This window comes from Adiantum capillus-veneris, chromosome 10 (genome assembly GCF_014529385.1).
Source record: "Adiantum capillus-veneris isolate H3 chromosome 10, ASM1452938v2, whole genome shotgun sequence".
Lineage (NCBI taxonomy): Eukaryota > Viridiplantae > Streptophyta > Polypodiopsida > Polypodiales > Pteridaceae > Adiantum > Adiantum capillus-veneris.
Window position 1 is genome coordinate 91,674,342 of NC_140940.1, and position 26,572 is coordinate 91,700,913.

General features: G+C 43.7%; 1 protein-coding gene and 1 pseudogene across 1 annotated transcript; one reads left to right on the forward strand and one right to left on the reverse strand.

Moving 5' to 3' along the window:
- Nucleotides 1–15,741: 15,741 nt before the first annotated feature.
- Nucleotides 15,742–17,394, reverse strand: LOC147449234 (uncharacterized). Its single transcript, XM_086522580.1, has one exon. It carries the CDS (start codon nucleotides 16,973–16,975, stop codon nucleotides 16,253–16,255), a length of 723 nt encoding a protein of 240 aa, XP_086378706.1. The 5' UTR covers nucleotides 16,976–17,394; the 3' UTR covers nucleotides 15,742–16,252.
- Nucleotides 17,395–17,860: 466 nt separating this feature from the next.
- Nucleotides 17,861–18,877, forward strand: LOC147449235 (uncharacterized; annotated as a pseudogene).
- The last annotated feature ends 7,695 nt before the right edge of the window (nucleotides 18,878–26,572 follow it).

Sequence of the window (26,572 nt, forward strand, 5' to 3'; positions counted from 1 at the left end):
GTCAAGTCTCTATGCCGTCGAGACTTGCGTGTGGGACCAATCTCTCCCATGGACATAGAAGTGGGACTAGACTCCCCTGTAGACATGGATGTCGCGTACATAGCATGTAAACTCTGCCATAAAGCATGAGTTGTAGTCTCCCTCGAGACCTGCCAGTCAACAGACTCAACCAGATGCAAACGAATCGTAGACATGGCTAACTCATCAAGATCCTGCCAATCATCATCACGCATAGACTTGGGCTTCGCCGATAAACCACGCAAGGGTTTATCCTGCCCCAAATCCGCCAATGCAACAAGCATATGCTCCTTCCAAGCAACAAAATCTGCACCATCAAACTGTGTCAGACCATAACGCTGGAAGTCCAATGAAAAATCAGCCATAATGCTCGCAAAAGAGCAACCAACAATGAGTAGAAAATGTCAACCAAATCAGCCCTAAACTGGCTCGTATCACATCAACAAAAGTCTGCAAATATGGCTGTTAAATCTGATGCAAAGTTGCACCAATAACCGTGCAAAACCTTGCACAAAATCACAAGCCAATATGACTCGAATCCGCATAAATATCTGACAAAATTTTGGCAGAGTCTCCTTTGTAACTGGAGCAAAATCTCAACAGTAAACCTCAAAGAGACAATAATATATGCCACAATGGCCAATCCGGGAATAAACTCGACCGGAATCACCTCACAAAGTCATACATATGAGCATACCCGCTCTTGCCGGAGTACCACTCAAGGGCACCTCAAATGACATACATGTGAGTGATGATTGCTGCCAAAATACCTTTCAATCGATGACCAAATGTCTGCCAGATAACTATAGCAACATTTCGCAAAACCTTGCAAGATCTGTCGCTATGCGCAATGCGAAATACGGCACACAAGTGACTCCAAACTCCAACCAAATGATGACTGAAAATCACTTGTCAAAGTGGGAGTAAACTCGACCACTAAACTGTCAAAGAGCAACCTACGGATACGTAGAAGCTATGGCGAGAACCTGGATAAAAACAGAGTTTCTTCTATAAATTGAGCCAAATCTCAAATAATCTCAGCCATAAACAAATACACAAATCCATATATGGCATACATAAACCGCCAAGACCATGGCAACATAGCTCACTCTCACATGAGTGGCTCTCTGGACAAATGCATATCCAAAAACCTGTGTACACCTATGAATTTGTTGGTTGCTGCAGAAAATACTCCATGTGTGTGAGATATACCAAAAACAGTGTTTTTGGGACCCGAAAGTGCACAAATAAACCTGCTGCTGTACCTGCTGTAATTCAAAGCATAATTTCAGTAAATATACATCACCATCGCGTCCAGAGTGTGCCAAAACCCTGACCTAGACTCCTGGATCATGTAGATCTGACTCTGTATGACGGAGCTACGCAAAAAACTGCGTTTTAGAGCCCGAAAATGGCAAAAACGAGCTGCACACAGTCTTGAACCTGCTCCTGCTCCACTCTGCGTGATGCAATGTCCTCTCAATGCAATCTCCAACACAAGAGCTCTGCCACAACAGCATCCAAGCACTCGAATGTCAAGCTCTCCTCCGCCGAGCACTTCTCTAACGAGCTCCACTGAGCTCAAAAGCTCCTCTCACCAAGGAAGCCGCAACCGCCTCCTCGACCAAGCTTGACCACACCAAGCTCCTAAGCTCCAAAGACAATGCTCCTCAAGCTAAAATCGCTCTCCGTGAAACTCCGCGATCGAACTCCACCATCGAGAGCGAGCGAGCTATCGTCTCGAAGCTCTCAAAGCCGTCGTGCTCTCCATGGTCACCATAGCTCTGATACCAATTGAAGGGGATCGGGGAGCACCACAGACGGAGAGTGAGAGAGAGAGAAGGAGAGACACACTCAATGTGGGTGGGGAGACTCAAAGAGTGAGCAGACCCCTATACACTTATGCTATGTATAAGGTATACAAGTCAGTGGGCGCCCAGACTCTGGGCGGCCGGGCAAGGCACAGACGCCTATACCCCAACACCTCAAATATGTCACCATTCAAGAAAGCATTAACAATGTCTGATTGATGTACATCCCATCCAAAATGAGCTGCCAATGCACATAGAAAAGGAGCAATAGTCATACGACAAGTGGGAGAAAAATCCTCTTTATAATCTCTAACTTTTTGTTGTGCATAGCCTTTTGCAACAAGTCAAGCCTTATAGCAATCAATCTCACCATCCGGCTTGCATCTCAACTTGTAAACCCACTTTGTACCAATGGCCTTTTTGTGAGAAGGAAAATCACATATATTCCATGTGTCATTCTCTATAAGTGCATCATATTTTGATCGCATGATAGCCATCCAATTTTCAAAATTATGTGCTTTATCAAAAGACAGAGTTCCTCTACAACATCACATAAGCTAGAAACAATCAAAGCATAACAATATAATGCATAAGATGCATGGAGAGAACCTGAATGAGTACGACTAGAGAAAGGTATATCCAATTTATTGCCACACAAAGTATGCACTAGCCATTGTGGCATACCTCCAGCCTACTTATTCTTAACCCTTTCCACATCAAGTACATCACGTTGTCAGGAGTTTTTTGGAGCAAGGGATTGCGCATATGTACATACCCATGCATGGTGCATCAAATAAAGTATTGCCCATTTTCCAGAGCCAGGTGGTTACGTGGGGCCCACATGTGTACAGGTAGGACACCATGTACATAGTGCATCGATTTTCATCGTTACTAGTACCATTGTGTTTTTCTACAATAAGGAGGAGTTGGTAGCGCGTAAAACTTCTCGAGGAAGCTATCCGCGGGCCGACGACGTGAGGTCAGCAGGTGCGTCAGATGGCATCTAGTGGCGTCAGGAGGGCGAACGAGGTCAATATTTGCACGCAGATGAGGACGGACACAACGTGGGTGTTTGCTTGTGAGAATTATGCAGAAAGGTCATCATGAGGACCTTTTTTTGGGGCCACTTCACGTGGTGGCGAGGTGCATTATTGGAAAAAAGCTGAGTGCCAGATGTGCGAATGATGCAAAAAGGTGACAACTATGCACTGCGAGGTCAGTTTTTGGCCTGTTCGGGGTCCGTTTGAGGTCATCTAAAAGGCCAAGGGTGCCCAACTAATAAAGCTAAGTGTGGGAACTGAAAAAACTGAGAGAAGACCAGAAAAAACGTGGAGAAGAGAGGAGGAACAGCCGCAGGTGTGTTTTTTGCCCATTTTGGAGCCTGTTTTGGCCGTAAACTGCTCATCCGAGGTCGGATTTGAGCACTTTGACATTGTAGACTGGGGTTTTGGGCCGTTCCGGACGCGATGGCGCTGTCCATTTTGCCAAATTCCTCACTCTTTTCCTGCTGTTTTTCTGTGTAAGTTCCTCCTATGAGCGAAGTTTCTGCTCTAGTTTGTGATTGTATCTGGCTTCTTTTACCCATATTGTGTGAGCTATTTGCCCCATTGGTGTTGGCCCAAGCTCAATTGTATCTAAACATCAGAAATTCTCCTCTTTTGAGCTGAGTTTTTTGGGTGTGTGTGTGTGTGTGTGTGTGTGTGTGTGTCTGTGTGGAGTGGGCAAGTGGATAGTCTCTCTCCTCTCACTCCAGAGGTGTGTTCCCTGTCTCGGCCAGGTGTGTTGTCTAAGCCGAGTGGTGCCCCATAGTGTGTGTGTGTATCTTCCCAAGAGTGTGTGACGGGTCGTTATAGAGGCGCTGTGTGTGTTTTCATCCCGCTCACATTCTTTTGGCGCCCCCACGGAGGATCTTCTTCGAGTACCTTCTGCTTCGAGCTTCGAGCTTCGGGATTATGGATTACAGATTACAGGTTACAGGTTACAGGTTACAGGAACAGGGACAGGTACAGGTGATTCACACAGGTACAGGTAGCTGGAGTACAGTGATGTCACTTGCTGCAGTTGTTGTGGGAATGCATCACTTGGCGCCTATTTGAGCGCATTGTCTGTTGGATTGTACGTTACTTGTGGAAACTGCCATTGTACGCCTTTGTGGAGCCATATGTGGTTTTATTTGGCAGTCCCAGCCATTTCTGAGATTTGGTTTGGAAGATAGTCATTTCTGAGACTTGACTATACGCGATTTGCATTAGCTTTCGTGTGAGGGTCGATAGCGTGAGGTTTTTATTGAGCTGGGGGATTCTCAAATGTGGAGATCCTTTCGGTGATACAGGTAGCTGGAGCACCCTTTTCGTGACCTCGCCATAGGCTATGTACTAGTGAGTCCTACTTGATGCTTGGGTTCTATTGTTGACAGTTTATGCATACATAGACAGTCTATATTTTGGGTTCCTACTGCTCTACTTCTGGGGAAACTCTGTCGAAATTTTCCCAAGTTATGATGGCTGGTTTTTTGGTATTTTGAGCCATTTATGCTGTTATGCTGCTGAAATTTTGGCAAAATCAGAGGTTGAGTCAGGTGTGCCTTCTTGGGAGCTTCATGGTTGGCTTTAATGGATGATCAAAACGGCCCTCAGTTCACTCCTTTTCATTTAACTCAAAGAATTCAGATTAATGTTCATGTGTCCAGGAAGATCTTTTTCCAGCAGCGCATAGTCTTTATGTTTGGGCCAAGAAGATTGAGAGAGATCCTGGAATGTCCTTTGCCTGTTGTCATTCCGATGATCAACTATGAAAACTCATTTGATGTGCATGTGTTTGTTCTCATCTAAAGTTGAGCTCCATTGAAGTTTCTGGGGATTGGGTAGTGAAAAGTTTTGGGTTCTTGCACGTGTGTTTGAAGGGGTTCTCTAGCCATGGCTTTCTCTTATCCGGAGTTTCATGGAAGAAGTGATGAAGATGTGGAGGACTTTCTGGAAAAGATGGAGGTTGCCTGCATTAGCAACCAGATTCATGACCCTACGCAAATGTTACGCCTTCTCCAAATTTGTTTGAAGAGTGATGCACGAGCTTGGTCCAAAGCATTTGAAGAGGAGTTGCGTATGGCTGATCCACCTATAAGATTGAGTTGGGACAATCTAAGGCATGGATTGGAAGTGGAGTTTGTGAAGATAGAAGACCCTGACAAAGTGTGGCAAGAAGTACAGGCTTTGGTGCAAAAGGAAGGTGAGCCAGTAGATGCATACATACGTAAGTTTTCATTGGCATGGGAGCGAATGTGCAAGGCTTTAGCACCACAGGTACCCCCGCCTGACATGATGAAGAAGGACAGGTTCTTGGCTGGTCTTTGGGAGAATATACGTTGGAGAGTGGAGCTAAAGAAGCCTAGGACATATGAAGATGCACTAGAGGTAGCAAGGAACAAAGAGTGGAAGCTGAGGAAAATGAGCCAGTTAGGGGTGGAGTCTTTGCCAATGAGGTCTGAATTTCAGCCTATAGAGTCTTTACAAGGGCGCATGTCAGGGGTTCATCATCAACCAGTGGTTCCTGTTACTACTCAGGTTATGCCAGCAGTGGTCACTACAGCAGTGCAAGATGATGGCCTAAGGCAAGACATGAGGCAAGTGGTTGATCTGATGAAGAATCTCAGCCTAAACATGCTAGGTCAAGTGGGAAATAATCGAGGTCGAGGGCGGTTTGCAAATCAGCCAGGAGGTGAAGAAAGACCTAGGAATGGTGCTGGACAAAGTAATAGTAGGTTTTGGAGGCAGACGCCCACATGTTATAATTGTGGAGAGTTGGGTCACATCAGCCCGCAATGTGATAAGCCACCAAGGATGGGGGGAGACATGTATCCATTGCCAAGACAGGTGCTAACTAGATCAAATGATTATGGCATCGAAATTAAGGGAGACGAAGGAACCAGTGGACTGACCCAGGAGGAAAAGGGAAAGACAAAAGTGCTAAGTGTAATCACCTTGGAGAAGGCATCAAAGCTAGAGGATACATTAGTGATGCCTATTGGGAAGAGGACCACAGAGGATAAGGAAGGAAGAAGTGCCCCAGGTCCTAGTAAGAAGAAAGGAAAGAGCCATGAAGGCGAGGATGTCAAGGCCAAGAGGAAAAGGAGAGCTCGTCGAAAGTTTCATGTTTCAGATTTTCCACTAGGGGATGGGCAATTAAGCTATGACTTGAAGGAGGATCTGACGAGCAGGAAGGCAGATGTTACTTTTGGGCAGCTTATAGAGATGGTGCCTAAGCTAAAGCGACAGTGGAAGAGGATGGTTAACCCAATGGAGAAAGAGCCAGAGAGAGGTTCAGTGAAGGTGTTGGCAATGGACGAGCTACCAGACATTTGTCCAATAGTAGATGTGTGGCATAAAAGGAAAAATTTGGGACAAGGTTATGTGGATGGCGGAGCCCAAATATGCGTCATAACACACTCATGCGTTGAGAAGATGGGTCTCACAGTGGCTGGGGTGTCAGGTTTTCGGATCAGATTGGCAAACCATCAAAAAGTAAAATGCTTGGGTGTTGTAAAGAGCTTAGAAGTGGAGGCATATGATGCAAAGGCAGTGGTTGATTTTCATGTGATGCCAGCAGGGTTGGGAGCATATCCTATTATACTGGGCAGACCATGGTTACGTGCAGTGGGAGCTGTTCAAGATTGGCGACATGGTACAATTAGCCTCTATGGAAAGACAGGTACCAAGAAGCTTTATAATATGGACACAAGGAAACGATTAGAGGAGCTTTATGAAGATGAGGATGAGTCTAGTGATGAAGACTCTTCCACGGTGACAGATGAGGACAGTGATAGCACTACCAGCAGTGATGAGGATGTTGATGTTGCATTTCTTTTGATGGACAAAGAAATCCAGGAGATTGGTTTAGTCGCATTTGCGAATGAAGTTGAAGATGAAAGTGAAGGACCTTATGAAGTGATTGAAGGGCTGATGCAAACCAAGGTTGAGTTGTCAAAAAAGCAGGAATTAATGACGCAAATGATTAGTGGAGACCTCTCAGCTATGGAGAAGGATATATTTTTGCATATGCTGGCTAGTTTTCCTGATTTGTTCATTACTTCATATGAAGAGATCAGAGGGTTCAAGGGCGAAGAGATGCACATAGAGCTGAAAGAAGGTTCTAAGCCAGTGCGGCAAAGGCTAAGAAGGATGGGTCAAGAGCAAATGGAAGCCTTGCGGGAAGAGGTGGACAAGTTATTGAAGGCAGGGTTCATAGTCCCTGTGGAGACCACAGAATGGGTGAGTCCAGTAGTAGTCAGTCCAAAGAAGGATGGGAAGTGGAGGATTTGTGTAGATTTTAAGCCCTTAAACGCAGCCACTAAGAAGAACCCATATCCTCTTCCATTCATCGATCAGATCTTGGATTCAGTGGCAGGTTATGAGAGGTACAGTGTGTGTGATGGTTTTTCAGGCTATTTTCAATTGAAGATTGCTCTTAAAGACCGCACAAAGACAACTTTTATTACGCCATGGGGCTGCTATTGCTACACAGTGTTGCCGTTTGGGTTGTCAAATGGACCATCTTTCTATCAAGAAAGAGCAAATTGGGTGCTGGAACCATTCATTGGTAGTTGTGTTAAGGCTTTTATGGACGACTTTTGTGTCTATAGCAGTAGGGCTGAGCATCATGAGAAGTTGCAGATGGTATTGGCTCGATATGATGAATGTGGAGGACAACTAAATCCAAAGAAATGTCATCTAGCACAGCCAAGGGTGAAGTTATTGGGCCATATGGTGTCAGAAAATGGCATTGAGGCTGATCCAGATAAGGTGAAGTCTATTATTCTTCTTCCATCACCTATGAGTACGAAGCAATTGGCAACCTTTATACACAAAGTGAAGTACATGGCACGGTTTATTCCATTGTCTTCGCAGCTTCTTTATCCATTACAGCAAGTGGCAAAGCATGATCCATTGCAATGGGATGACAAGTGTGAAGAAGTGTTTCAAGAGGTGAAAGAGGTGTTAGGGGGGTTGTCAGCCATGCAGGCTCCTGATTGGGAGAAAGTTTTTTATGTAAATCCATCAGTGGGGGATGATGCCATTGGAGCCATGCTATTGCAAAAGGGGAAGGGCAGCCATTATATGAGGCCAGTGTATTGTGCAAGCCGAGTGAAGTTGGTAGCGGAGAGAAAGTTATCGGAAGTAGAGCTAGTGATGGCTAGTGTAATATTTGCTTGTCGACGATTTCGTCATTACTTGCTACCACGGCCTTTTGTTTTCTTGACGAGTTATGCCTTTTTGCCACAGTTAATTAATGGTATTAACATGTCAAATGTGGTGAAGAAATGGGTAATTGAGCTGCAAGAGTTTGAGTTCTCTTTTCTAGTGGAAGATAGTACAAGGGCTACCCTAGCTGATTTGTTGACCTACAAGGAGAATCCCCTTATTGTTAAGGAAGAGGTGGTGAGAAAGGTAGTTGAAGAAGTGCCACAGATCAGCAATGCACATGTGTTGTTCTTTGATGGTTCATACAGAAAGAGCCATGATGCAGCTTCAGGGGGTATAGCACTTTATGATCCAGAGGGGAAGCTAGTATGCAAGAGAGGGTTCAAATTGGATGCGCACAGTAACAATGAGGCTGAATATGCTACATTGGAAGCCGGATTACACATTTGTTTGAAGCATGGGGTTCGAAGGTTGAGCATAAAAGGTGATGCCTTGTTAGTGGTGAAGCAAGTGTTGGGTGTGTGGAAGAGCAAGAACACCTCATTGAAGGAAATGTGCTTCAGAATTAAAGGCCTGTTAAAAAAGTTTGAAGCATGGAGTATCAGACACATTGAACGTGCTCTAAATGGAGAGGCACATGAAGCAGCTCAAGGCGTGATTGGGGAGCTATTTGTGTTGAGGACCACTTTACCTCTTTATCATGGCCGGGAAAGTTTGGCTCAAGAAGAGGAGTTTTTGCTAACAGGAATCATTCCAAAGGAGATTCAGAAGTCTAAGAAGTATGGCTTTGTGCGTAGAGCATATAGGTACAAATTGATTGGTGATGTCTTATACATGAAAGGGGCTGATCTCGTGTTGAGACGTGTACCTTGGCGGGAGGAGCTTTACAGAGTGTTGGAAGAGAATCACGAAGGCGCATGTGGTGGCCATTTTGCTCTAAAGATCACCTTGCATAAGATTTTGCAAGAGGGGTATGTATGGCCTAGTTTGCACAAGGATGTTCACCATTGGTGTAGGTCTTGCAATAGGTGTCAAGCATTTGGGAAGAGAGTGTTGAAGCCAGAGCTACGAAAAACCATTATGGCGTTTGATGTGTTTGAAAAGTGGGGGATTGATGCAATAGGCCCGTTACCTATCACAAGCAGGGGCAAAAGCTATATCTTGACGGCAGTGGACTATCTCTCTAGATGGGCAGAGGCTATAGCAGTAAAACAAATCACTGCAAAGGATGTGGCAAAATTTGTGTATGATGAAATATGTTGCAAGTTTGGGGTGCCACTGGAGTTACTTTCAGATAAGGGGCCTGGCTTTAGAGCTAAACTGCTAGATTTTTTATGTGCAAAGATGAAGATTAGGCACCAGCATACCACTCCTTATTACCCGCAGTGTAATGGCTTGAATGAAAGATTCAATGGTGAGTTGGTACAGATTCTTTCGAAAGTGACAGAGCACCAAGGAAAGAATTGGGATTTGGAATTGCCTAGTGCATTATGGGCTTACCGTACTTCGGTGAAGACAGGTACAGGGTTTACTCCATTTCATTTGGTGTATGGAAAGGAAGCACTATTGCCTGTGGAGGTAGAGTTGCCTGCGGTCAAGATGTTAGAGAAGTTGCTTGGGCCGCCTAGTGATGCATTCAAAGAGAGGCTCTTGCAGTTACAAGAGGTCCAGTTGGATAGGATGAGCGCTTTGGAGCATTATGGGCAGATGCAGGATAAGGCTTTGACAAAGATAAATGAAAAGGTCAAAAGTAAGGGTATCAAGCAACATGACTTGGTTTTGCGCTACAACAGTAAGCTGGACAACACCTTCCAAAAGAAGTTTCAAATTAAGTGGGAAGGCCCTTTCAAGGTAGTAGAGTGTTTTCCAAATGGCACATATCAGCTGGCTAACCTGGATGGTGTTCTACATAAGTCAAGGGTAAATGGATTGCGTCTTAAATTGTATCATGCTAGATTGATGATGGTGGAGCAAGATGAGTTGTCGGTGGAGCAAGAAATGTTGGTGAGGGATGAGGAGACTTGTGATGCGGCGAGTCTCATATCTCTCTTTGCTGCTGCTGATCATGAATGATCTAGCAGGCTAGGGGATGGGCAAATTATGTCAGGAGTTTTTTGGAGCAAGGGATTGCGCATATGTACATACCCATGCATGGTGCATCAAATAAAGTATTGCCCATTTTCCAGAGCCAGGTGGTTACGTGGGGCCCACATGTGTACAGGTAGGACACCATGTACATAGTGCATCGATTTTCATCGTTACTAGTACCATTGTGTTTTTCTACAATAAGGAGGAGTTGGTAGCGCGTAAAACTTCTCGAGGAAGCTATCCGCGGGCCGACGACGTGAGGTCAGCAGGTGCGTCAGATGGCATCTAGTGGCGTCAGGAGGGCGAACGAGGTCAATATTTGCACGCAGATGAGGACGGACACAACGTGGGTGTTTGCTTGTGAGAATTATGCAGAAAGGTCATCATGAGGACCTTTTTTTGGGGCCACTTCACGTGGTGGCGAGGTGCATTATTGGAAAAAAGCTGAGTGCCAGATGTGCGAATGATGCAAAAAGGTGACAACTATGCACTGCGAGGTCAGTTTTTGGCCTGTTCGGGGTCCGTTTGAGGTCATCTAAAAGGCCAAGGGTGCCCAACTAATAAAGCTAAGTGTGGGAACTGAAAAAACTGAGAGAAGACCAGAAAAAACGTGGAGAAGAGAGGAGGAACAGCCGCAGGTGTGTTTTTTGCCCATTTTGGAGCCTGTTTTGGCCGTAAACTGCTCATCCGAGGTCGGATTTGAGCACTTTGACATTGTAGACTGGGGTTTTGGGCCGTTCCGGACGCGATGGCGCTGTCCATTTTGCCAAATTCCTCACTCTTTTCCTGCTGTTTTTCTGTGTAAGTTCCTCCTATGAGCGAAGTTTCTGCTCTAGTTTGTGATTGTATCTGGCTTCTTTTACCCATATTGTGTGAGCTATTTGCCCCATTGGTGTTGGCCCAAGCTCAATTGTATCTAAACATCAGAAATTCTCCTCTTTTGAGCTGAGTTTTTTGGGTGGGTGTGTGTGTGTGTGTGTGTGTGTCTGTGTGGAGTGGGCAAGTGGATAGTCTCTCTCCTCTCACTCCAGAGGTGTGTTCCCTGTCTCGGCCAGGTGTGTTGTCTAAGCCGAGTGGTGCCCCATAGTGTGTGTGTGTATCTTCCCAAGAGTGTGTGACGGGTCGTTATAGAGGCGCTGTGTGTGTTTTCATCCCGCTCACAACGTACATATGCATTGAAAATAGACTGATCCGTAGCATTTTTTGAAACCTCATAGGCTACGGATCATTTGAATTTACATTCAAATTTCCACCACTACAACAAGGCAACAAACTTTCATAAATATCGTGTGATCTTACACAGTCTTTAGTACATGACAACAAAGGCTGAATACAATCCTCCACAAACACAACATCTTGTGAAACCAAGATATGCTTTGTTTGTGGATGGCACAACATGTAACCTTTGCTTTCACTTTTGTAACCAACAAAAATTGCATTTAATTTCTTGTGTTGCATTTGTGGCACCAAAGCATAAGCTAAACAACCAAAAATGCACATGTGATCAATAGATGGCTTTCTATAATGCCATGCTTCATATGGAGTCATAGACTACAAAGATTTTGTAGGACACTTGCTGAGTACATAAGTAGCACACATGATGGCCTCAAGCCATAACAAATGTGGGAAAGATTGACTCTTGACCATGCATCGTGCCATCTCCATAAGAGACATGTTCTTCCTTTTAGCAACAACATTTTGATGAGGTGTATATGGCACTATACATTGGTGTTTTATCGCGCTACTGGCCAGAAATGCATTAAACTCATCAGACATATACTCCCCCACTCGATCTGAATGGAGGGTGTCCATAGTACATTTAGAGACATTTTTAGTCATAGCCAAAAATGTCTTGAAGCACATAAACACTTTGGACTTAGCTTTAAACAAATACACCCATGCATGCATGGAGTAATCATCAATGAAAGTCACAAAGTATTGAAGTAATTGCCCAAAGATGGAGTTTGCATGGGCCCACAAACATCATTGTGCACAAACTGCAACCTGCATGTTTCCCTTACTAAGACATACTTTGGAAACTTTGAATGTTACATCTTACCCCAAAATACAGCCTTCACAAACATGCTTCATAGGTGCTTCAAGAGGCAGCAAAGAAACAACCATATCAATTTTTTGCAAAAAACACAACAAACTGGCAAAATTCCGATGCCCACAAAACGTGCATGCCAAAGTTTTGCATCTAAAACAGCCTTTGAATCCACAATTGCATTTGTAAAATTCTACCCACACTTTTCATACAAAGTGATCTTATACAACCCACAGCAAAAATTTCCATATGCAACAATTTCATCACCAAAACTGAGATCATGATTTGTACATCTATCATTCAAAAGTTTCACAACAAAACCAAGTCTAGCATAAAGTACATCAACAAGTGTGAAAGAACTACCATTCGTAGCAATTAACACAATCTTTCCAACTCCCTTGATTGGATAAGAGGCATTGTTGGCACAAGTGACTGTATTCCCATGAGGAGCATCCTTGAGAGAGGTAAACAAGTCACAATGAGAGGTAATGTGCTTTGTAGCACCACTATCAAATCACCACACATGTGAATCTGCAATCAATTGACATACATGCATCATGGACAAAAAGGATCACAAGTGCACTCTACAGGTAAAAGCCCATTATGCATCTACATTAGCATCACAATCTCCTTTCACAGAAGATTTTAAAATTGTTGCACTTATAGTGGAACAAACCTCTTTCTTCTTAGCATCTTTGCCTTCAATTTTGGACACTTCTTGATCAAGTGATCATTAGCTTTACAATAATGGCAATGCATCTTCTTTTTGCCCTTTTCACCAGAAATCCCAACAGAGGTGTTGCCAATAGAAGCATTGGAATCAGGTGAGTGCTTGCAAGTTAGATTAAAACTGCACAAAAAGAGGATAAACAAAGCAAGACCAACACATGCTATGTAGCACAACCCGAAGAAAATTGTAAGAGACCTATCATGCAAAAAAAGGCACTGACAAAAATCCTTCACAAATAGGAAGGAACTGCATGCACAGTACTACCTTATGTAAAACGGAGGCTGAAATGAGCTTGAATGGAAATTCTGAGCAGATGCTCACCAAGCTTATCAAAATCTAAGAAAATGAGCAGGCATGTGCTAGCAATTCCAGTGACTAAGCTTAGGAGGACGCAACGTGCTCTGATACCAATTTGGAAAAAGGGTTGGAGGAAAACACACACAGCTTAGAGAAGAGGAAGAAGCTTAAGGCACACAATAGAGAGTGGAATTGCTTAGTGCACAAATGAAAGATGGGTTAGCCCTAGAATGTGGGCATATATACAATGCATGGGGAAAAAAACCTCTCATAGTGAGGAAAACAAATGCCCCGGCCTTCCTAAGTGTTTTCACACACATCACTACCAAATGAGTACCACATGTATATGGTCCTCTGCCTACCTCACCCTTATAGCCTCACAGGATTAGTTCTCCCCGCTTAACAAGCAGTGGGGAAAGCACTGGTTAGAGTCAATATGGGAGACATGAAGAACATCTGGCACCCACAATGGCCATAGGGGATGAAGGTTTACTTATAGAAGGTTTTATCGGGAGCCATGCCAAATTGGGATGAAGATCCTGACTAGGAGAATTGGTCATGATAAATGCTTGCAATGTAGAACCGCTACTGAAGACCTCCCTCATCTTTTCAAGGAGTGCCCAACAACCTACCCTAGCTAGCAGGGAAGATTTGCAAATGGGTTCAAAAGACGTGGAAAATAGGATTCTTCAAAAATGATATATTCTTGGGAGGAAAGGTGCTCAAGAGCCAAGTAATACACATTACGATGCAAATTGTGAAATTTTGTTACTTCAAACATATTTGGAAGGCAAGGAACTCTTGAATCTTTGAGAACACAATGGAAACCACTAAGTTCAATGAGATAATCCAAGAAAGCAGGGGATCAATCTTCTCCATTGGGAAACAAATGAACTCGGATGAATGGAACAGGACCATGAGCGCTGCAATGAAGGACTCACATGCTTGTCCATTGTCATAGGGTGGCTCCCCTATTAGCGGTAAATGTATTTAGGATCCTTGGAAGATGCCATGGCTCGACACAAGCATGGCTAGAGTTTGTAATTTATTGGTTATAATAATATAATCTACTCACCATTGTGACTTTTTGGGAAAAAAAAAACTAAAACAAGAGGCGTAGTTATCAATTACCTTCTTAATAGCACAAGCAGGATTGAGTTTAATTGGGCACCCTAGCTCATCAAATTGCATAGATTTATGGTAGCCAAGGACTTTTTTTAAAAGGGTAGCTCACATTTTCGCCCCTTTAGAAAGATGGCCAAAACATCCAAAAATGGGTAAATTGCTTGCCAAGAACCCAACATGTGAGCATTCCCAAACAACAATTCTCATATTGCAAGTTGAACCACAATCACAAGAGAACGTTATTGGGTACTAGTATGTGACCCGAGCGTTGCTGCGGTTAAGAAGAAGGTACACCTCAATCATGAAGAACTTTCTCTCTTTCATTCCATAATGACATGTAAACTCATGTGATTCTCTTTTGAGCTTTTGAAACCCTTCCATACATGCATCATGCATCAATTACTACTCTAGCTACTTACTTTATGGCAAGGGCTTACAAATCATACAATGTAACTATTTTCACATTCTAACCAAGTGTAAATTTTCCTTTTGAAGTAGCAGTCTATATAATGTTTCTATGGAAAGATCTAACAACTCATAAGATGTAGCTACTCTCCTCCTACCCTCCACATGCTCCTTGACGGACCAAGATACAACAGTTCTTTATGGCTTCTATGCTAGGTACTTGCTTTTTCAGGCCAAGCCCCAACACACTCTTTCCAATATGGGCATGTCCCATCGCTTCTACTCACCATTGCAAAGCATGTGTGGTGGCTCTCAGGTCTTCAAGGTGCAAGCATAGGTGATTGCATTTGGTGTAAGGTCTTCCCTTTGCATTTGGTAAAAATAGCATAGACCTTCTGAGCCAGCATTCCAAGAGATGATATTTTGAGCAAAAACTCATCAAGAACTTGATGTAATTTTTGTATCACATGAGTGGACTCCTATTGCCTCCAACAATGATAATGCACAAAAGGAAAAGGTTGGACCAATCTGAAAATCATGCCTCATTGTCCTTTAGCCTTTGTCTATATGTAGATCAAGTCAAGTGATTTAGAACATGTGCAAAGTCCTGTTCTCTCATCCTAGAGGTGGGATAGAGGGATTCATTTTCTAACTTTGCCCAAATTGACAGAGTTGAAATGCATGATGGGGATAGAGGTGACAACACACTAAGATGAGGGAGCAGCTTAGCATGTGGAAATCCCCTTGGGAGATGATGGCAACTGACGATGCAACCCCCCCCCCCCCCCCCAACAACCCACCCACCCCTTTTTCCCCACTTTACTTTATTTGCTCCTATGTTGGCTTGCCTGAATATGGATCTGTAGTGAAAAGTAGGTAGTACCATGAGTCGTCATTCGACATCATTTTCTTGCGTTGACAAACTCCCCTTCTGAGAATTTGATGAGCCTCCACCAATAAAATGATGGAGTAGTAACTTTGTCATCGGAGAAAGTAAAAACATGGGGCACATCCATAGATGCAATAGATGGCAAAAGCAAAGCTTCCAGTTGGTAGTGATGCTACATCGGCCCAAATTATTAGGCAAGTGACAAATTAGAGGGATAGGAATGGAAGAGTGCAGGAGGAACATGGTGGGTAGGAGCAAGAGGCTGCAATCAGTGGCTGCAAAATTTATACAATAGTAACAACCGGCTTGGGATTCTTGGAGACACTTGAGTGATGGCTAAAATGTTGTGCATGTGCTACATCTCTCATAGTGGGTATGGCAGAGGTTGAGCAAGAGCAAGTACATTGTTTTTTATGCAAATTGACTACCAAAGAAAGTATAAATAACACAAATAGAGGTATCACTCCTTCTTGGACACAAACATAGAAGTAAATGGACATCCTAATTTCCACGCAGAAGCTTGTCAAGAACCTGGTATGATTTTGGAAGTACACCCACCACTTCCTAATCCTACCTATGGTGGGGCATATTCAAAAATCATTGCATTCCAAGGTAATTTTGTGCGATCAAGATTGTATCACAATTGACCTACACTTTGAACAACAGTTTCAAGCACAATAGGTTATCATTAAATAAACCTATCAGTGGGCAGGATGCACCTTCATCCCAAGCAAAGAGTCTTACTACTGCATCAGCTGTTCCTAACTCCAGTAATCTGTCAAAAAGCATAAGCAATGTTGCATTTGCCTGCTCTTCTTTTCTGCTCCAATACTTTGAAATCTTTAAAGACTTAGTCCTCTTGATCACATCCCAATGTGCATTCCACACCATACAGATACTGGCTTTTGGTATAGGCTTTGATTCATCAAGACCTTTCATTGCAGGCTCACAGCTTTGAAGCAGGTTCACCAGCATGCGTCGGGCTGCAATGGTGGGTTCATCCCAAGGCACCCCTTGCAGGAGTGAGAGGCGCCTTGCAAGGTCGCGATGGATGTCACACACTTGCAAGGAAGAAAGAGCCAACCTAATGGATGCCTCTTCAGCAAGAGTCCATGAGCATAGCATACTGAGATACTCCATGCACGTATCCATGTGATCTTGAAAGACAAACTCTGTTGCAAGGCGAAGCATACATAAGACAACATCAACCCCAAAAAAACGTCCACACGCGACCATGTCGTTGCGCTTCACATACATGAGATATATGCATCGCTGGTAAAATACCAGCATCAAAAGTGTCAGATACAACAATATCAACAGCGAAGAGCTAGATGCCTTTGAGATTGTTGTCACTGTGGCATGCATTGACATGACGACTTCAACTGTCAGATCTCTTTTGCCATTAGAGCAAGCTCACTATCGACTATGGTCATATCTGCACAGGAATGAGGAGAGTTGAATGGAAAAACCTGCAATGGGTGGGCTGTAAGAGAGAACGACCTAGCACTGATGGACTCTTGCTTCCTCGCACATTCTCATGCACAGTGAGTAGCTTCCTGTCTCTCACGCAAGCACTGAGTAGCTGCTGCAATATGCCCTCTCTCTCTCTCTCTCTCTCTCTCTCTCTCTCTCGCACAGAGGGGGAGGTGTATGCAGAGGGGGAGGTGTAGTTCTTAGAGTGCTTGGTTGCCCATTTCTCAAAGAGTTGTAGCAAGCGATCCTCTCTCTCTCTCTCTCTCTCTCTCTCACACACACACACACACACACACGGGACGGGCAAGTCTGGCACATTACAGAGGGCGTATAAGCGATTAGCACATGCACTAGGGGTACCTCAGGACTATATACACATGCACATTTAAGAAGCCCGTTCATGGGATCGCCAGCGTGAAACTCGGGCGCGATCGGTGAGACGATCTGGATCGTCCGCGGGGTGGGGCCGGGCTCGGGGTAGGAGGTAAACCTGGGCGACGAATGGCGGGACGACGTGGCGCCGGGCGGGTGACGTGGCCTCAAGCGACGAGGTGCCACGTGGATAAAGGGGCAGGTGGGTGGCCAGGGCGGCTTTCCGTGCGCTGACAATGATTGTCAGTTAGGGAGTCGAAAGGGATTGCTTCATGCAAGGTGGGGTGGCGGCGTGGCGGGCCAGTTTCATATTTGAATTGGGGAAGGTCATGCAACAAAGCAGGTGTAGGGGTGGGGGTAAACCCGGGCTTCTGAACAGGGGGCGCAGGTGGGTGTTTTGTGTTGACGAAGATGCACGCCTCCGCCAGTGGAGAGGCAACGGTTGGGGGGCCTTGGGGGTGGGATCTAAATGGGTTGCTCTTGCAGCTACAAGGCAATGAGAGCTTCGGGGAGCTTGATGGTGCTTGGAATGAGTCCGAGGGGGGGGCGGTTGGCGCTTCGGATGGAAACTCAAGTGATATGGATGAGGTGGAAGAGTTCTTTGAAGAGCATCAAAGTGGGTGTTTGGATCCATTTGCTTTTGCATCAACTAGGTACTTTTCTTTTGATAGACAAACATACGGGCTTATGATAGCTTCTATCGAAAGTGGCCAAACGATTACCATAAGTGCTCCTAAAGCCCATGACAAGCGAGGTGTGCTAGACTTGAAAAAATGGACAAGAATGAGGGATTCACTCCACGTAATGGTTGACCAAGGTGGATCTTCGCGTCTTGTTATTGGGAATGGAAAGTTGATTGCATGTATAGAAGATTGGGAAAGCATTGTTTCCGTCATGCCACTCAAACGACCATTTATGCTTGCGGGCAACGATGGCATCCATTGCATGTACATGGTGCACAAGTATTAGACAGCATGGAATCCCACTTGCTTATGTGAAGGAGTTTCTGGACTTGTGTGTTTGTTCATCGTTGCCCGGGTTAGGGGAATTGGAGAGCCATGACACCACTTCCACAGAAAATTGCCCGGGTTTACAAGACAGACAAAAGAGTCCCGGCAAGGATGAAGGTGGTGTTGAGGAACATACAGCGCTGATGGATGATATTCAAAATGTGATCAACGCTATTGCCATCAAGCACAAGGCTAGATTGGTAGAGCGGCAATCATCATCGTCGAGGGGCTTCATTCAACTTGTGTGTCATCGCAATGGGGAGGCACGAAGAAAGGGCCACGATCATCGAAGACTGCGCACATCAAAGAAGTGTGGATGCCCGTTTACTATCGTCATTCAACGTGTCTATGATATAAAGGAAAGTGTAAGGATAAGGGTTCATGTTGGGCACAAAGGTCATGTGCCGGGATCACGTGAGGATCTTTATCACTTGCCGGTACATCCTACTGTGAGGAAACGATGCATGGAAGATTTGTTTGACGTTGGAACATGTCGCCATGTCGCAAAGATGAGTGTCTCCAAGGAGCTATTTCACTTCAATATGGCATTGCCGATAGAGCAAGTGTCACATAGATTCTTCATGATACCAAAGGAAATTCAAATGATGGCATATCAGCTCTGATCCGAAGGTAAATAAAGCCTTGAATGTCTCCTTGCTGGGATAATCATAGGTTTGTATGGGCTTATCTGTCATGGTGCCTGGGTTTATTTTGGGGTAGTGCCTGGGTTTATTTATTATTTTGCCTGGGTTTATCTGTCAGATTCATTTAAGACTTGAGTTTAATTGACTGCTTTTGTTTAGGGAGGCTAGGAAGCGATGACTGGTCTTCAATGTACCAGGAGGCTCTAAAATTAAAAGAGAAAAACAAAGTTCTCTATTGTCAACCCTACAACCTGGATGCCTTCGATGAGATGGAAAGTCCATTCATACTCATTATTCAGGATGATTGGATGCTCGGCATGTGCTTGGATTTCTCAACAAACAATGCTTGGGCAATAGACTCCACATTCAAAACAAATGTTTTTGGGATGCCACTCTATGCAGCCGTATTGCCAAATCAAAATGGAATTGGTTTACCCTTGTGGTTTATGTTGTGCACACATGATGTAGGAACATCTCAAGAAAGCATTGCTTTGCAAGTGACACTAAGGCTTGTGTTCCATAGAATGAACAACATTCGCCCTCGAGCATTGGTGATTGACAAGTGTATGACTTCATTATTGGCCATCAATAAAGTTGTTCATGCTAATCAATCTTGTTGGGAGGTGGACAAAGATGGGACAACTCAACAAGTTGCATGTACTGTCTTGCTATGCTGGTTCCATACCAAGAAAGCATGGGTGGAGCACTTGCTTCCACAGGTTTGTAATATGGTTTTATCTGCGTGTCAGAGGTTTATCTGTTAGTGCTTGGGTTTACCTGTTAGTGCCTAGGTTTATTTGTCAGTGCCTGGGTTTATCTGTCTATGCTTGGATTTATTTGTTTGTGCCTGGTTTTATCTGTCAATGCCTGGATTTATTTGATGGTGCCTGGGTTTATCTGTCACTGTCTGGGTTTATCTGTCAGTGCCTTGGTTTTTCTGTGTGTGAGAGCTTATCTGTGTGGACCTTGGCTGATATGGGTGAACTATACATTATCTCGTATATGTTTCTTGATATGCCTGCCCACTTTTTTTGCAGGCTCCTAAGGAGATGCGTGAAACCCTATATGCATCAATGGAAAATCTAATGCAATGTGGTACAGAGGACAACTTCGAGGCTAGGTATGCCCAGTTGTTGATAGAATGTGAAGGCCACCCTAATATTGTAAGGTATATCTGCAATGTTTGGGCCGCAAAGACATGCATCTAGCGACGAATGTGGCCAAAATACGGTCGTTTATTTCCACATGTGCATGTGGACACTACCAATTTGGTCGAGCGACTATGGCAGTATGTGAAATACACGCTTCTAGATGCAAGGATCAATCGATCAGCCTTGGATTTATTACATGCCCTGGTGGGTGACTCCAACACCGAGACACGAATGGGTGGCACTGCTATCGAGTTCTTTCGTCAGAAGCAAGAGATTGGTATAATATTTTCTTTTCATATTAATCAAAGCAAAGGTAATGGGTTTTTCTATGACTGCCTAGTAGGATTATTCGTTTGCATGAAGACTTGCATTTGTGCCTGGGTTTATCTGTGTCTAGATTGCTCCTGAAGCTGATCACTGTATATTTTGTGTAGTTGACTCTGGAAAGCACAACATTTATGGAAATAATCGGCTGCAGACCACAAGACTTGCACGAGGTGAAGAAATCTTAAGGAGATATGCAAATGACCCATGGATGATTCAAGTTATCGATGAAGTTGCACTCTTATTTAAGGTCTTGAGCATGTCATCCATAGGGACATGGTATCAAGTTAGTATACAGTCGGCATATTGTGACTGCCCAGATTGGTTTAGCAACTACAAGCATCTGTATGGAATGTGACTCATCTTAAGGGACTTCTTTTCTCATATTAGCCATATTCTACCCATCATTGACACAGCCCAAGAGCTAGTCATGGAGCACGATCTTGAACAGTTTGAGGATACTACCATCGATGTAGAGCCTCCTCCAACACAAGTTTTGACCCGATGCATTGACGAGCTAAAAGCACTCTTGCACAACATTGAAGAGGGCATTCCATCATATAGTGACTCAAAGATCTTGCATTGGTGGGGCAAGTGCGAGCAGCATATGTTGGCCTCTTTGCTCAAAGAGCACCCATAGAGATCGATTTGCCAAAGAAGGGAAGTGTAACACAAGTACAGGCACATGTAACTTCCACTCGACTTGGGCATGGCCAACCTAGGCCAGAAGGAGTAAATATGAAAATCACGGTTCCCACGCGGCCTGCTAGACAAGCGGGTGCCTTGCAACATAAGCATCAAAGGGGTCGTAAGCGAGTTCGGTTTGGTTCGCAAAGGCGGGTTTACTGTCATCATTGTTGCACAAAGACTTTCTTGGTGGACGCGGGGGTCGATACATGCCACAATTGCAATGCATTGTTGCCTATGACTCCACGGCTAAGAGCTCAAGAAAATCTAGGAGCATTGATAGGCGGACAAGCCTTGTTGTTTCATGGGTCTTGTAACATTTAATGGCCTAATAACTTATGTGTAGCGGAAATTAGCATGAACATAGTGGGCATTTCATTAGAATAGATTCCTAATGAGAATTACAAGAGTGCTTGGGTGGAGAGAGCAACAAAAAGCATAACACCTAGCTAGATAGCATCAACAATACTTTCAAAAGAGAGAGAAATTAAGCTATTGACAACAGTTGAGGACCGGATTTTCATGGAGCCGGTCCCCCCTCCAAAAGGCTTTGTATTATGGTTTCTCCCATCAAGAGAGACATTGTACAATACAATTCTTTGTGTTCCTTCGAGACTAGCTAGTGCAATGAAGATGGAAACTTCATGCACTAAGCAAAACACTTAACAAACACAACTTGAATTATCCCCGTTCTCAAACCCAAGACCTCACACACCTTCGAAGATGGTGAGAGCTAGCAGGGTATGAGAGTAGATTGAGAGGAAGAAGGAGTATCTTATGAGAAAGATGTACATCTCCTCACATAATCACTCATATTAGCATAGCTTAGCTTAGTAATTAGCTTGATAGAGAAGATGAGCATGCATTGAAGCTTGGCTCTTGGTTGGATTTGCATCCACATGCCAAGAGAGTGTTGATGTAGGCTTCTATCTCACAAGCTTGGAGTAGGTGATGAGCTCTCCATTAAAGCTTGGGAGGAGATAGAGTATTCTTTCTTCACACATGAGCCTATGTGAGTGTGTGTGTGTGTGATAATGCCTTGCAAAAATCAGCCCCCTCTCTCTCTTGGGCGAGCCCTTCCTGCTAAATTAGTCTGGCTTTTGCCTCATTGGACCTCCCCAAGTCAAGCCAATGGGTGTTAAGCAGCATAAGTGATAGCCTTCTAACATGTGTCCCCCTTTCCCCTTTTGTGAGAGCTTTAGGTAATTAAATAATTAAACTAAACTCTCATTGGACCCCTTTGCCTCCTGGCCAATAGGAATCAGGCAAGCCATTGGGCTCCTGAATGCTCATTGGACCCCTTGGGAGACTGCCCAATAGTCTTCTAGGAGACTTAATTCTCATTGGTTTCTTTTATTAAATGTTTTTAAATTAATTAAACTAGATTTACTATAGCTTAATTCTCATTGGTCCACTTCAAGGGTGTTCCAATAGGAATTGGGCACCCCTTATGGGCATCTGGCCTAGGGAGCTGACATGTGTCCCTAATTCCCTTTGTGTAAAGGGAGCCTGTGTGTGTGTGTGTGTGTGTGTGGCTTTCTCTCTCATCCCCTACTAAATGGGCTCGCCCCCTCCTTTGTAGGCTTTGAAGAAGACTTTTGTACACACACTAAGCATCCAATTTTCCCTAGGGTTGACCTTTTGGACACAACCTTTGAATTTTGGAACCTTAGCATTTTGGAAGTCTTAATGGGCTGAACCTTAGGGTCTTTTTAGCCCATTGTTGCACATGGCTCTTTTGCAGATGGCCCCCCCTTTGGATCCCTATTTTCCCTCCTTTGGATCCCTACTGTGGCCGGTCTGCTAGCTTAACCAATATTCTAGCTTTTTCTCCCCTGGCCTTCCCCACATTAAATGATCAATTTAATATGAGAAAATCATTTAGGAGAATTAGATATTGATTATTATGACATTACCTCTCTCTTGAAATCATAGTCGTCCTCGACTATGGTGTAGAGAAGATAAATCATGTTCATGAGTCGGGTAGAGGATCCCTATGTTACCCTACGACATCATTCCATAATGGATGACTAGTCCATTTGGCGCTTGAGAGCCTGAGGCTGCCGCAAGCATGTCTGCACATCAGTCCTATCAGTCTTCCATAGTAGAGTGACAAGCTCTACTTGGTGTTTGGGAGACGTCGTCTCCACAAACTTGATCTAAGCATGCATACTACTTCATTTTTGTGCACAAATAAAGAAAAAGAGAGTCTTATAAGACAAAAATTTTGTTCATTTTTAACAGTTTGTACATTTGCTTACTCTTGGGAAGCATTGTAAGCATTGACAAGGTTTAGGTTATCCTTTAATTGTATGCCTTGCATCCATCTAGCATCTTCAAAAGGATAATTCTTAAACTTAATAAGATATCGTCGGATAGTCTTACCGCCTCTTAGTACCTTGTCTTCATGTCGGAGAATGGACTCGGGCTGCAGCACCTCTTCTTGGTCCTCGATCTCCGGTGGGTCTTCAATAGTTGGTTCTTGAGGTGGCTCTCCTTTGTAAGGCTTTAATAGGCTCACATGAAAAGCATTGTGTATGAGCCAATGATTGGGCAACTTAAGTTGATAGGCCATGTCATTGATTGGCCTAAGAATCTGGAAGGGACCATAGTACCTTTTTGCTAGTTTAGCATAGTACTTTTGGTGGCCCGTAGGATTCTTGCCCGTCGTTTGCCTTAATCGAGCCTTGGGAAACTTTAGCAAGACCCAATCGTTTTCTTTAAAGGCTTGGGCTCTTCTGTGCTTGTCAGCAGCAGCCTTTTGCCTTTGCTGTGAGATAGAGATAGCATCTTTAATCTTTTGAAAAGATTCTTGTAGGTCTCGGCTATACTCATCTGCAGCGAAGATCTTCCCATGTACCTTAAGTAGCAAGGGACTTTTTGATCTTCCCTAAATTACCTCGAAAGGTGCTTTTCCCGTGGAAGTATGTATAGTGTTATTGTAAGCATACTCCACTAAGGGTAAGTACTTCTCCCATTGGGATCTTTGATCTACTTCCGTTACATAGGCTTTTAGTAGATCGAGAATTGTTAGGTTAGCTATTTCACTTTGGCCATCTGTTTGTGGATGATAGGCCGAAGAGAAATTTAGCCTTGTCCCTAAATTCTCAAAGAGACCCTTCCAGAAATTACTGGTCATTCTAGGATCTCTATCCGACACTATGGACATTGGCAAGCCATGGTATTTGAAAATTTGTGAAATGAAGAGGGTTGCCATTTGATGGGCTTTGATAGTCTTTTTGACAGGTATAAAATGAGCTTGTTTACTGAACCTGTCTACTATCGTCCATATTCCCGTATTCCCATGGATAGACTTAGGCAATCCAAAGATAAAATCCATCGATATGCTCTCCCATGGTGAATTAGGGATTGGTAAGGGTTGAAGCAATCCAGGTTGCTTCCCTCTATCAAATTTTGTCTTTTGACATACCACACATTTGGAAACATACTCTTGTATGTTCACTTTCATGGTAGGCCAATAGAAATATGTTTCAATTCCCTTTAAGGTAGACTGAATCCCTCTATGCCCCGCATACGGGGGAGCATGAGATTCATACATTACTTTCTCACGCAGGGAGTTAGTAACGCATAGTCTATTGCCATAGAGAAGATAACCATCTTGTAAAGTAAATGGTTCTTCTTTCTTCCCTAATGCAAGGGCTGAAATCACATCTCTAAAATCAGGATCAATAGCATACTCATCTATCATTGAAGATAGATCATTGTGAGTTGCTATGGAAACCGCATTCACTCTCGGTCGTCTTGAGAGTGCATCGGCTACTTGATTATGCTTGCCAGCAATGTGAGCAATATGAAAATGAAATTGTGAAAGGAAATTTTCCCACCTCATTTGTTTGTCGGAGAGCTTGGTCTGCGTCATGAAGTACTTAAGACTTTGGTGATCCGTTCGCAGAATGAAAGGAGTCCCCAATAAATAGTGCTTCCATGAGTCTAAGGCATGTAGAACTGCAAGGAGTTCTTTTTCATATATGCTTAGAGCTTGCTCAATAGGGTCGAGCCTTCAACTCTCATAGCCTATGGCGTGCCCTTCTTGGAGCAAAACAGCTCCAAGGCAATCACCACAAGCATCACATTGGACCTCAAATGGTTTTGAGAGATCCGGTAGTGTAAGCACAGGTTGAGAGATAAGCTTTTCTTTAAGATTTTCGAAAGCATTGTTCTCCTTAGCAGACCATGTATACCTAACGCTTTTTTTTGTTAGGTCATGTAATGGTCCCGCAATTTGTGAGAACTTTTCTATGAAGCGTCTATAATATGCACACATACCTATGAAGCTTCTTAGTTCATGAAGATTACTTGGTTTAGGCCATCCTTTTATTACCTCTAACTTGGATGGGTCCATTTGGATGCCATCTTGAGAGATAATGTGACCTAAATACTGAATCTCTTGCAAGAAAAATTCACTTTTCTTTCGATTAACATAAAGTTTATTCTCTCTTAAAACTTGAAATATTACCTGGAGGTGTTGCTTGTGTTCCTCCAATGAATTAGAGTAGATGATAATATCATCAAAGAACACTCCAGTGAAGGTTCGATGAGTCCTGAACAGCTTCTCCATCAAGCGGTTGAATGTGGTTGGTGCATTTGTCAAGCCAAAAGGCATGACAATGTATTCGTAAAGACCAAATGTAGTACAAAATGCAGTCTTTACAATGTCTTGATCAACTATCCTTATTTGATGATAGCCACTTTTTAGGTCAACCCTACTGAAGTAGGTCAATCCTTGTAGCTTATCAAATAGGTCTTCTGCCCGTGGAACGGGAAACCTATTCTTGATAGTGATCCTATTTAGTGCTCTATAGTCGACACACATACGATATGTGCCGTCTTTCTTTTGCACTAATAGCAGAGGTGAGCAAAATGGAGATGAGCTTGGCCTAACCATACCCTTCTCAACTAACTCATGCACTTGCCGCATAATCTCCTCTTGTTGAGCTTGAGAAACTCTATAAGGAGGTTTATTAGGCGGTGAACTTCCTGGATGAAGTTCAATTGCATGGTCATCATTACCTCGTTTAGGAGGTAGCTCACAAGGGATGTCGTCAATGAAAACATCTTGAAACCCCTTGAGAAAATTGGATAACTCTAATTCCTTTTGGTTGCTTTTATTTTCTTTTGCTAAAGCATTAGGTTCATTTTGAGAGTCTTTAACAAAAATCATGTACACGGAAATAGAGCTCTTTATTGACTTGTTGAAAGCTGGTGTATGTACAATGGGGATGGTGTTACCCATTTCCTTAGCATCTATATACATGTCTTTTTCCCTGAACTTAAAGGAGATTCTCC

Excerpts from the sequence above, each read along its gene's own strand:
- LOC147449234 (XM_086522580.1), bottom strand. The coding sequence starts at position 16,975 with ATGTCAATGCATGCCACAGTGACAACAATCTCAAAGGCATCTAGCTCT.